General features: G+C 39.3%; 1 protein-coding gene across 3 annotated transcripts in view; it reads left to right on the plus strand.

Annotated features, from left to right (window-relative positions):
• LOC137403595 (mitogen-activated protein kinase kinase kinase 15-like) overlaps positions 1-12,366 on the plus strand; it is a 98,922-nt gene that overhangs the window by 71,266 nt on the left and 15,290 nt on the right. For all 3 annotated transcript variants that reach the window (XM_068089559.1, XM_068089560.1, XM_068089561.1), the window contains exon 21: positions 3,639-3,721. In XM_068089559.1, coding sequence (XP_067945660.1) covers positions 3,639-3,721 — 83 coding nt within the window. The remainder of the gene's footprint in view (positions 1-3,638; positions 3,722-12,366) is intronic.

Raw genomic sequence — 12,366 nt, forward strand, 5'->3', positions numbered from 1 at the left:
TGGTGACAGGGTTAGTGTAGTGACAGGGTTAGGGTAATGACAGGGTTAGGGTAGTGACAGGGTTAGGGTAATGACAGGGTCAGGGTTGCTCCACAAGATCCTAGGATTAGGGTTTAAAGTTAAGCTGAGCCAGTGGAGGCAGAACCTAATTAAATTATTGGGCCTGGTATACCTTACAACACACTAATAGATTTATGTAAACCTAGTCAATGTTTTTGCTTAAGATCAGCAAAGGGTAGCCATACAGGCGTCTTCTGGAATAGTTGTTAATCTTCTCAGAGTCAAAGCATGAAGCATGGTTGCTATAATGAGTCTTCCTATTGCTTCTTCAACATCTCACATGCCAGCTTTCAGTTCATGACACTTTATATTTGACCACTCGCCATATTTGTTTTGGCAACACCAAGTTCAGAGTTGAGAGTCTTTCTTTTTGTTTGCTATTCACTGTTTAGCTTCTGTTATGTTCCTTTATCATAGGCTCAACAGATCCACCCGACTCTGAAATTTTATCAAAGGCTAGCTTGCTTGTGCACTTTGGTTTGTGACAAAACGTTGGCGCTATTATGGTGTATTTGTGTGGAGCCTGTTGTGTATGTAGGTGTCTGTAAGTCTCATATGCTAGACAGTATCTTTCGTCGTCGCTAAACTAAGGGTCGGCCTCCTTGCAAGGGTTAGTTGTTCTGGTACTCACTAATGGTGATGTGGCATCTTTTATTTTCTGTGTGCATTCCAGAGGAGATTGTGGCTTCCCTACACTCATCTTATTTTGCCTACCTTTCGAGGTGATCTAATAAAGCTACTCACGATAAGCTTATATTAGGATTACAGGGAACTAATTACTAGGCCCCTAGAAAACGTCAATTTCTCTATGTGCCCTAGATATATTTATTTCATTTGAAAAAAAATGTATGCATCGTTGGTTGCAATTTTCCATAGTTTGTAGATGTTATATTGAAAAGTCCTCTGTCAAAATCTAGTTACACGAACATTGCAGAGATCAATTCAATTATTCTAAGAGACACAACGTGTCTCTAACGCTTGGCTGCACAAGTGATCTAACTGCATATCTTACCTTACATTTTGTGTCACAAGTTCACCACCATTAAATTTGTTAATCAATTAATTTGTACATCACACAAAACACATTACACACGAAAACAGCATGGTGGTGTCACTGGGTGGATGCCATTCTATGCTTAAACACCATAGAGTGCTAAAAATGGTTCTCCTACATACAGCTGTTTACATGGAAAGGGTGAACTTTATATAACCAATTAACTTTGAGGTAATTGTACCACCATCTCCTACTGTTTCCTCAATAAATGCATGACTACATTAATAAGGAAACCTTCTGCTAGATAGTTCTACATGTATGCAAATGACCATTGTTTTGTGTAATAGTTATTCCCAAAAATTTCTCCGACCATTAGAAAGGTAATATCTGATCAGAGAACAATATTTATGAGCTTCTCAACATAATGATGTTTTATCAGTTATCAGTTATCAGTGGTGCTAAACATGGAACGAAAATGTCTAGCACAGCTCAAATATGTAGAATCATTTGACTAAAGCCATTCGTATCAGGTGATATTAAAACCAAGAACGAAATAGCAATCAATGGTACATGACTTAGGTAAATATCACATTTGTAAGCACAACATTTTTAACTATTCCTACAAGACTTTCAGTTTCATCAGAACTTAATGTAGTTTGAAAAGTGCACAGCTCACAGCAAAGTCATGACCAAATTGTTAAATGTATTATCTGCGTTAAGCTTGTATTGGGTAAATGAGCCTTTCGGCTCAGTATAGTCAACCGTGCTGAGGATTCCTGACAACCTGTACAGACTAATTATCCCAAAAAGTAAATCACATTTGGCATTGTTTGTTTCGAAAAGGGGATGTTAGTTTTCAAGTACAACAAGTGATCAGGTTATAAGTCAAAACCACAGTGTACCTCTGACCTATGCACCTCCTTTGATCAAGTCATGTTGACGACTCTTACAAAACCTTATCATTTATTATTTACCCTCTCAAACCTAACTCTGAATGTGCTGGAGAGATTATATACTAGTCATAAATTCATCTTTCTATTACCATAAGCATTTTACCATTACCAATACCATAGCGTTTTTGAATATAGAATAGCAACTCTGAGCCATTGTAGCTATTCCAACAAACAGTTTCTCATCATTGATAGTAAGAGTTTGGTTAAAAATGCGTCAGATTTATTATAATTGTTTGTTGATAATTACATTTAACAAACAATGACTGTTTTTATAATCAAGGTAGGTTTCCTGTCCTGCTTTCCAGTTACATATAGAGTTTCGATATAGAGTTTCTATCGTTGCTGGGATCATGAAAGTTTTAATATCTAAACTAGAGTTGAATACACTTCTCAGTAATTACAAGAAAGAATTGTTGGTGTCAGCAGAAGATATGTATATAATACACGTAATTGTTGTAAGATGGCGAAGAACTCTTAACAAACTGGTAACTGCCGAAAAGGTTCAATACTGTCGAGGTACACCTCTGATCTTTCTGGCTCGGCTCAGCTGTCTATTTTATGCGTAGTATTCCGGAGTCTTCTAGTGTGATTTAGAGGCGTTTGATATGAAATTAAAGATCATCTATCTTAATGGAATTACTGTCTTACCAACATTACGCCTGATAAGCCTGTCATTTATCTAGATCAGCCTCGTGTCATTCTTACATAGACCGTGTTTGGATAATTGAAACACTCTCGCCTACTTTTAAATTACTCTTCTATCTGCATGCACACTTGTCTCATTTTCTCATCATCACATTTATAATTAAAAGGAAAATATATTTTTCGGAATGAAGTCCTTTTACTGCTTTGTTCACAGATCTGCCTGTTGGAATAAGCTTTCCCAGAAGTGTTTCTGATTTGTCGCTAGCCTGTTTCCATGGTAACCAGTAGCCATCAGTGCCTTTAGGCTCCACCTCCATATCAGACTTTGGCTATGGCTGCATATAATGCGATAGAGGTTTGCTAGTCAGTGTAATACTATACGTTGAGCTCTCTGTAGTCCATTGTTCCCTAGTTGGCCACTTATATCATTAGTGTGAATCGCGCTGCTCACGCCTCACATCTCTCTATCTCACGCTTGCACACAGTATCACCTAGGCTATTACATATATCGCTCACGGTCACTAACCTAATTCAGCTGCCATTCTTTCAACGTAGCAGTGGATTTTCTGCGTTCTGTACTCTGCTCGGGCTAAATCTTCAGATTCGGCATCTTCCTGCATCGGATTAGCTGCTTATATTTCTTGAGGTTCTGCAGAAAGATTCGCCAGTGATATCTTTACGTTCTTCTGGAGGTTGTGAAATTCTAACAAGACCGCTACATGGTGGTTGGCTATTGATTGCCGGACATAAAAGGAATATTGGATATAGAACTGGTAGTATGGTATGATATCCTCTGTAGAACTGGACCGCATGGTGAAACAAAGTGTACACAGGTCACTAACGACCACCGATGAGATAGACAGCCTAGAGACAATGACCCGACATGACTGTAACCAAAATGAGGAATTAGTATATTACTGTAATGTTGTCTCAGAAAAAGCTGTCTATAGAGTACAGCCTGGTTTGACTTCTGGCGGGTTTTATAGGAACCGAAAGAAGGCGAGGAAAGTTCTAGAGAATCGCAACAAACTACACAAGGATAATGGAGTTTATGAGCGGAGTGTGTCAGGTAAGACAAAGACTTCAGTCTATTCATTTTCTATTTCTATGTAAAGTTATCTTCTTTAAGACTAGTAATCACTTTTAATAGTTCTGTCACATGTTATCTATTCTTCAGGTGGCTTTTGCAATTCTAACTCCTACTATATTAAGCTTGGTGGAGGGCACTTTTCATTGATAACTGGACAAGTAGGGTATGGTTCAGCCATTTGGCAGAAACTGTGAAGGACTGTTTGCCGTTTAACGGGTAAACTGGTCAGCCATTGCATTGCGGCTCTTATGGGAAATTCACATACTTTGTAGTTCCCTAACTTGTTTCCAATATTTTTTCTTAAATCTAGCGGATTTCGTTTTGACAAAGTATTCAAGTACATCAGCCCTGGTTTATAATTGGAAAACAGATATGGATGGTCAATAATAATGGGCTTACATTACCTCCTCAGATATCAGCCAGATTGATTGGCACAAATCACTGAGTCCAACCAACGATAACAAAGCTTTTTTTACATTGCGAGTGTAGGAAGAGCCATACAGAAGCGAGTTTTTTGACTTGCTTTTGTGTAGGGGCAAGACTAGTAGGCTTCTTTGTGTAAAATAAAAATGTGGAAGACTGCTGTTCTCTACTTTATCAGACAGTTTTGTCGATGGCTGGGTACCATTCTAAATCGCCACTGCAATCAATAGACTGAATCTCTAATAGCTCAAAAAATAGTATCAATAATGATGAGGCGTTATTTCGATAAAGAACAAACCAATGCATATCACCCAACAACTACTAAAATTGGTATTGAAAGTAGCTCTCTGTCGTTTATACTACCCTCTTGAAATTCACTAGTGCCTCTGGTCTTGTATGATTTTCTAAAATAGTGATGCAGCCAGGAATCCAGTAGTCAGCATGGCCTTTTATTAACAGTATAAGCTGATGGCCCTAGTAAGCTCACAAACCTTCAAGCTGTTTTTGTTATGCTCATCAATCGGACGCCACCAATATTTTACAGTTACTCTATTCGACTCTATAAATAGACAACAGTCCTTACAAAAAGCGTAATTAGCTAGCAATTTCAAGGAGATTAGTCGAGGGCAAAGCAATGAAGAGCCCTTTACTCAATGATAGGTGTGTTTTATACCCTCTTTCACTAGCCAAAAAACTACTAGTAAACAAATTATTTGAGTGTAAGCTCACTTAGATCCACCTAGTCCATGAGGGCTCTCTTAAATCCTCCTAGTCTACGTGGACTCTCTTAAACCCTCCTAGTCTACGTGAACTCTCTTAAACCCTCCTAGTCTACTTGGACTCTCTTAAACCCTCCTAGTCTACGTGGACTCTCTTAAACCCTCCTATTTCATGTAAGCTCACTTAGACCCTCCTAGTTCATGAGGGCTCTCTTAAACCCTCCTATTTCATGTACGCTCACTTAGATCCACCTAGTCCATGAGGGCTCTCTTAAACTCTCCTATTTCATGTAAGCTCACTTAGACCCTCCTAGTTTATGTGGGCTTCTTAGACCCTCCTAGTTCATGTGGGCTCTCTTCGACCCTCCTAGATCATTTGGGCTCTCTTAAACCCTCCTAGTCCATATAGGCTCTCTTAGACTGTATGAACCTTGCTAGTGTGTACATGTAGGGTCTGCTACAGTGCGTACATGTGGGGCCTGCTACAGTGCGTGTCAGTTCTCACAACCCATGTGGTCCCCTACTGTACATGTCAGCTTTACTGGTATATGTAGGCTCTCCTAATAGTATAAGCCTTCCTTGAATGACAATCGTTTATCTGTACCACAACTACTGACTGATTGAACATTGCAACTGCTAGTTCTACGGCTCTTGTGTTCATTGATCAGGATGCTGCCATTCTGTGGTATCTAATACTTATCACCGTAACCCAAGTTTTATAACTTCTACACATTCCAAAAATTTTGGACTTCGGCCAGTGTTGACAGTTTTAATTGATAGTGCTGACAGCTATTTTACAAGTCGTCTGCCGTAAGCTTATGTTAAATTATGTTTTTCACTTGAGTTTTTTACATAGTGAGAACAACTGGACTATGGCATACCTTATGACATGCTAGGATAGTTGCTGACAAAGCTAAGTGTTTTGAGGCCAGGAAGGGGGGTGTCTGTAGTACGTTTGCATTAGCTCTGGTAAAATCAAGTACAGGAAATCAAATTCTTTTCTTTTTTTACATTGCACTGTATATGTGGTATATGGGCGCTGGTCGCTACATGTTGGTATGTTTTCAAGTTTAGCATTAATTCATTTCGTTTAACAGAGTTTTCCTCACAGCGTTATATTTCGAAATTAAACAGGTACTAGAGATTTTTCATCCAAAGTAAGTGTGCATTCTCTTGTGTCACTTTGGGTAGCACGGAAAGTGTAACCTATAAATTACTAGAGTAAATACTGAGTCATAGGAGAGATTCGATTTCAGGAGTTGGCAGTAAATGAACAGCAAGCGATGGAAGACTTCTGGGCACAGAAAATTACAGATGTGTCCTGTGGATGTATAGCAAACCGTAGATGTGTCCTGTGAATGTATAGCATACCACAGATGTGTCCTGTGAGTGCATAGCAACCACAGATGTGTCCTGGGAATGTATAGCATACCACATATGTGTCCTGTGAATGCATAGCATACCACAGGTGTGGCCTGTGAATGTATAGCATACCACAGATGTTTCCTGTGATGTAGAGTGAACCACAGATGTGTTCTGTGAATGCATAGCATACCACAGATGTGTCCTGTGAGTGCATAGCACACCACAGATGTGTCCTGGGAATGTATAGCATACCACAGATGTGTCCTGGAATGTATAGCATACCACAGATGTGTCCTGTGAGTGCATAGCATACCACAGATGTGTCCTGTGAATGTATAGCATACCACAGATGTGTCCTGTGAATGTATAGCATACCACAGATGTGTCCTGTGAGTGCATAGCATACCACAGATGTGTCCTGTGAGTGCATAGCACACCACAGATGTGTCTTGTGAGTGCATAGCATACCACAGATGTGTCCTGTGAATGTATAGCATACCACATATGTGTCCTGTGAGTGCATGGCACACCACAGATGTGTCCTGTGAGTGCATACCAAACCACATATATATGTGTCCTGTGAATGTAAAGTACAGATGTAAATACTGAGTATGGCGATGCACCTGCTTTTATTTACAAGCGCATGATGTCATGAATGTACAATGAACAACCACAATCCATAGTGGATGCATTATCGCCGATAGAATGGTACAGCAAAGAGTGCAGCGAAGGAAACTGGCAGCCCGGCATGATTGAACAGAGACTGGCAAGAGGTCACATTGTTTGCCACTGATTTCCTATTGAATTAGTGTCGATCATGAGTTGTTATCCTAACGTATCAGTCCTAACGCTCTGCATGCAATTGATCCACTACACTGCTACTGCTATTGGTGACCCAATGTGCAGCCTCATTGCATTTTAGTTCTAGTTCATCTCGACTGTCAACTCTGTCTGGTTGGCTGATAGTGTATTTCTCACAGTTTGTTGATGTTTATCGCTATCAGAGTCATTACTGATACTGCGAGTTGAGTGCCCTCACGAAGAACCCGCGTTTGATAGTTGAAAGAGTTTTCATTATTCTCACCGTTACTTGGTAATGTTGCAAAAGATTAGTTAGATACAAATTGACTCTAGATAGAGAGCTAGTTTATACAATGTGGGGTTTTATCTTGACAGCAGTGGAACTGAGACTTTGCTAGACGATGAATTAACTCGAGGATATTCCTTACACTATAGCCCTTCATCAATAGTAACTTTACATGTATATACTGTCCAAGTAACCCTTAGGGTCAAGGTTATTTTCACCAGCCACTAATTTTATTTATCATAATGGCCAGAATATGAGTCGCAGAAACACAAAAAGTGCACTCACCTCTGACATTAACCAATAAGGTTCTACAATGATCAAGCCTCTCATACACATGCTCATGTCTTGCGTGTTGTGTCAATGGCATTGAGAGCACGTGCTGAATGCATCAGCAGGCCACCTACATATAAATCAAAAAGACAAATCTCCTGTCAAGTAATAAGTTCTTTGTAGCAGCAACAATTTGGACATAGGTTTACCTGTATGTCATGTAATGTGCTTATCTGAAAAACTAAATGAACATATGCAATTTGACCACAGTAAAAGTAACCGTTGTGTCTGTAAAGCTGTTTAAAGGAAAAATTCTACAAATTTCTGAGAGTCATGCTTTCAGTTAGTGTGCTTTCAGCTAATGTGTTAGCATGGCAACTCAATACCAACTAATCTAAGGTTGCATTAAAACTCTCCAACTTCATTTTAGGTAGTCCCACAGATTCAGCCATTTTTGTGTGGTACATCGTCATAGAAGTCAGTCTCTTTGCCTCATGAGTCGCTCTTCATTGCTAGTTGTTTGTAGAATCATTTGGTACTTGCTGCTGTCAGTTGAGCATCGACTAGGCTTGTACTTTTTTAGTTTGTTATTTCATGTACCGCGTATAGTCGTGCACTGTGGGCTAGAGGGATGCCTGGGAGCAACTAATCATGAGAATATGCAATAGAATACTAATCTTGCCTACTTATGGCTATCACGGATGAACAATGACAGAAACAAATGTGGTCTTGCCATCCATGCATACAAAAGTGGAAATATGCATCAGTGACAAAGATTAATGGAACTAGCTAGCAAGGCGCTAGCCAATGTCAGACCACGATAGAGGCGACTACTTCGTTTATACAGTATGAAGGACTCTATGTCACGGTTAGAATTTGTGATAGCAGCATACGGAAGTAGTTTATACTGCTCTGGCCTATCGTAGCTGATGTCAGCCATCTAGGTATTTAAGGAAGAATTTATGGTTACTTCACTCGCTTATTTAGTCGACTATTGGTCTAGGTGAGCTGTCACTGTCCTTGTATTTTGTCATACTTGCGAGTCGGAGGGCAATAAACCTGCTCTATTTACAAAGGATCCGATGACATGTTTGTTCATCGAGGGTTCAGATATTTTGCTAGTTATGACTATCACAAAGGGCTCCAAGTGAACTTTAATCCGGTGCGTTATCTCCTAAACCAAAATAACTTAATCGCTCTCTGAAGCTTATGTAGCACTACAAGTTTTGATGGCGGGTAGCAACGGGCATTTCCAGCGTCATTTCTTTTCTCTAAATATCATCAAGTCTTATAATTTATATTCATCTTTAGTATAGGCAATAAGAATCGTTTAATAGCTCGTGGTGGGCCGGCACCTAGAGAATGGAATCCCATGTTTGTTATTATAGAGTTGTAGGTTATAATGGAGTGTACTTTCTCCCTTGGGAAGATGCAAGGAAATTACTTTTGCCAAATCCTGTTGTATAATTGCCTGCCTATTGAATTACTGGCGAGAAAAACCAGTCTTCAGACTTGCCATTGGATTTAGCCATTGCTGCCAGCACAGAGATATCGGACGTTTACGCGAATTCATGTGAGTCAAGCGACATATGAATTAGCTGTCCAGGCCACGAATAGAGAGGCTATGGAGTTGAGATAAAACTATCTAGGCTGCGTAGTAAGCGTTAGAGGGTTGATGAGTGGCGGACAACTAAAGGATTGTTATCTTAGAGGAAAGCGAGAGGAGATTGAAGGGAATTGCTGAGCTGGTTGAAGCATTTAGAGCTCATGCTTAGCTGGTTTGCCAGCCAGGCCTGTCAACAAGTTGAGGCTTTGGCCAAACTAGCTCTAATAACAATTAAATGTGTCGGAGAGTGGATTGATGATTTATGGGCAGCTCCCTAATGCCTGTAGCTCTGCCTGGTCTAACCTCATGCCCATTGACCACATTAAACAGTCTACCAGCTTCCAGTTGCGAGATCTTTATGCCGCCTAAAGATTATGGCTCTTGCCTCTTTTGTTGGTTCCTGTATTGGTCATGTAGCTTGGATCGCTAGTTAATATGGCTCACTGCCCTAGCTTTGCCAAAAATCACTCAGGTCCTTTGCAAAACTGTTGGTCATTATTTTACTATAGTAGTGTTTCCCTTAATAAGGGATCCACTTTTTGTTATCCAAATTACATGGCAAGAATCTTTCACACCTTATTTCATGCTTACCTGCTGCATGCAGCCGGTAAGTTATTGATATTTGATATAGAAGGACACATATGCCATGGCTTCTGTAAGTAAAAAATTGCTTACTGGTTTTTTGTAACAGACTGACTAGCCTATAAATGTTGTGCATAATGATGTGTGGTACAATGAAATCCAGGTAGTAGATCTAGAACCTCAACTACCTTCTCTGTAAATAACTAGCTCCCTAGATATATTGTCTTCCTCCTTATGAAATCACTCTTCTGCACGCTCTTCTACACGGCTGGCCTTCACATACTTCGGAAGCCCAGACGTAGATGAACTATATAACATGTGTAGCGCATGTGCATAGATTCATTATTTGATGCTTAGCCATCTGTTTAAATACTCGAACTAAAGGAGATCTTTGACTACTGTTGGAGTCTGAGCATAAGGCTGGGAACACTCACGTGTTGTGTTTTAGGACGATAGACAGGTTATGGCTCGCTGTTGCTCTCCCTGTTTGTGTCAAGTTGTATGTAAATTTCAATAGTTTTTCTATCTCTCCATATCAATTTGGTAAAACTATGGCTTGAAAGCTATGGCTTGTTTGTTGAAGTTGCCGATTAGTTTGCTAGTATGCGATTAGTATGCTAGTATGCGCAAGTCAGAGCCTACTGCGGACAGCCTCTACATTGTATAAAAATGGATTGTGTTATAGATAATTCTAGCAAAGATAAGCAGCAGATTGCTTAATTCATGCAACTTCAGGTGTCAAGTCACAACCCAGTCTAAAAAGGAGCAGATTTGGGTTTGTCTTTTGCTTACTCACTGAGTCATATGGAGCATAAAGGGTGCCGGAGGGTTGTGTTGAATTCAACATGATTTTTTTAATAAACTGATATGCAATTGTTTATAATTCAGCCTTTAATTTAAACTTTGTTGAAAAATGTAAACTATATAGTTTACTACATGTTAATAAATGGTGCACAATCATAACAGCTTATACACACATTGGGCTAGTGCGCCCTCTAATGACACTCATAGCAGCAAATGCAGTGCTCTTTTCTGTATGCAAAGATGAGGTGTTGCTGATCTTTGGCAGAGCTAGGAAATTACATCCTAATCTACTTGGGTAGTGTCACTCAGTTTTTGTTCTCTCAGATAGGAACTTGCATTATCAGGAATGTTTACTGCTTGCTCTCCTTTTTACTGGTATTCTGTTTTTCCTTTTCCCTCCCCCTGTTTTTTAACCTACATCCTCTTTGTTTTCTTTTTGCACCTAATTTAGGCATTCCTTATCTCTGCAATGCCCATTATTTCCATGTCATATGCATTTCCTCTCTCCCCTCCCTATATTTGTTCTTGATTGAAATCACATTTTGCAGTAGTTTTTGTGTTGCCCCTAAAGGGCTATTGGCAGCTTGGTAGAGCACCGGCATAGAACAGTTGATTAATATCCCTGAAAACCTCATGTGTTGTTAGTTGTAAGATCTTCAAGGGGTTTGTTTTATTAGAGGAAAAACACTTATCTGTGGCTCCCCTACAAAAGTCAACAGGTTTGTCTGCTGTCACAGTATGAAGCCAACTAGGAATGTTTGATTTATTCATGCCTAGTGGTACTACCCCGGGTTGCCTGGGTATTAAAAATCAGCCTATAAACATTGAGAGGTAATGAGAGTTGCCTGCCATTTGCTATTAGCCTGACACATTGCCGATGGAAAATTTTAGTAAGCTTACTAATAAGAGCTATGACTTAAACGCAGCTACGCTATGACTTTTCATCATGACCTAAAGCGCTAGACTTTTTGCTTTAATATAGCTACATATATTGCCTAGTGAAATGACCAAGCTCAGTGGTTTAGTAAGGCGGTCGATTGGCGAAGGAGAGGTACCGAGATCAAATCTTCTGCTTTACGCATCTTTTATCCCAAGATTTTAATAGCTGTAGCTGGACACGCGTATACACACATACACACGAACATTGAGAAATATAGATAGACTGATTAGTAATGAAGATAATGTAAACTTCTTCTCCAACGTGTATACCAATCCGATGTGTTAAAATCTCTGGATGTAAAAATTTATGCCACACCTAGAAAATATGTTGTTGTCCACATAATTACTTTAATAAAGGACAGGCTGACCACGTTCCTTTCACATAGATAAGATAAGATATTAATAACAATAACAACACTTATCTGATCGTGGGAGAACATGTAACCTCAAGTTTTCTATCGTTTTTGCCATGTTGGTCAAGTCCTTTGATCTGTATTCTGGAATGGGGGGGGGAAGGTCAAAATTACAAGAAACAATAAAACGTAAAGGTATTTGCTAAATTAGCTAGATATATTATGAATTTGACATTTAATTTGGTTTTTCTCCAATATTTAACCAATATACAATAAATAACCAGTGTAAGATAAAACGTTTGCCTGTATAAACTTTGTCTATTTATAGCATACAAACCATGGTCAGTTTTAGATTCAGTTAAAAAAATTACTGGCACCATCTGATGATCAGTGTAAGCAACTGATGAGACAGTTGTATCATGCCATGAAATTGTAATAAAAATGGTAGGCACAATTTAATGTTTTGTTTTTAGATG

This window comes from Watersipora subatra, chromosome 9 (assembly GCF_963576615.1).
Source record: "Watersipora subatra chromosome 9, tzWatSuba1.1, whole genome shotgun sequence".
Taxonomy (NCBI): domain Eukaryota; kingdom Metazoa; phylum Bryozoa; class Gymnolaemata; order Cheilostomatida; family Watersiporidae; genus Watersipora; species Watersipora subatra.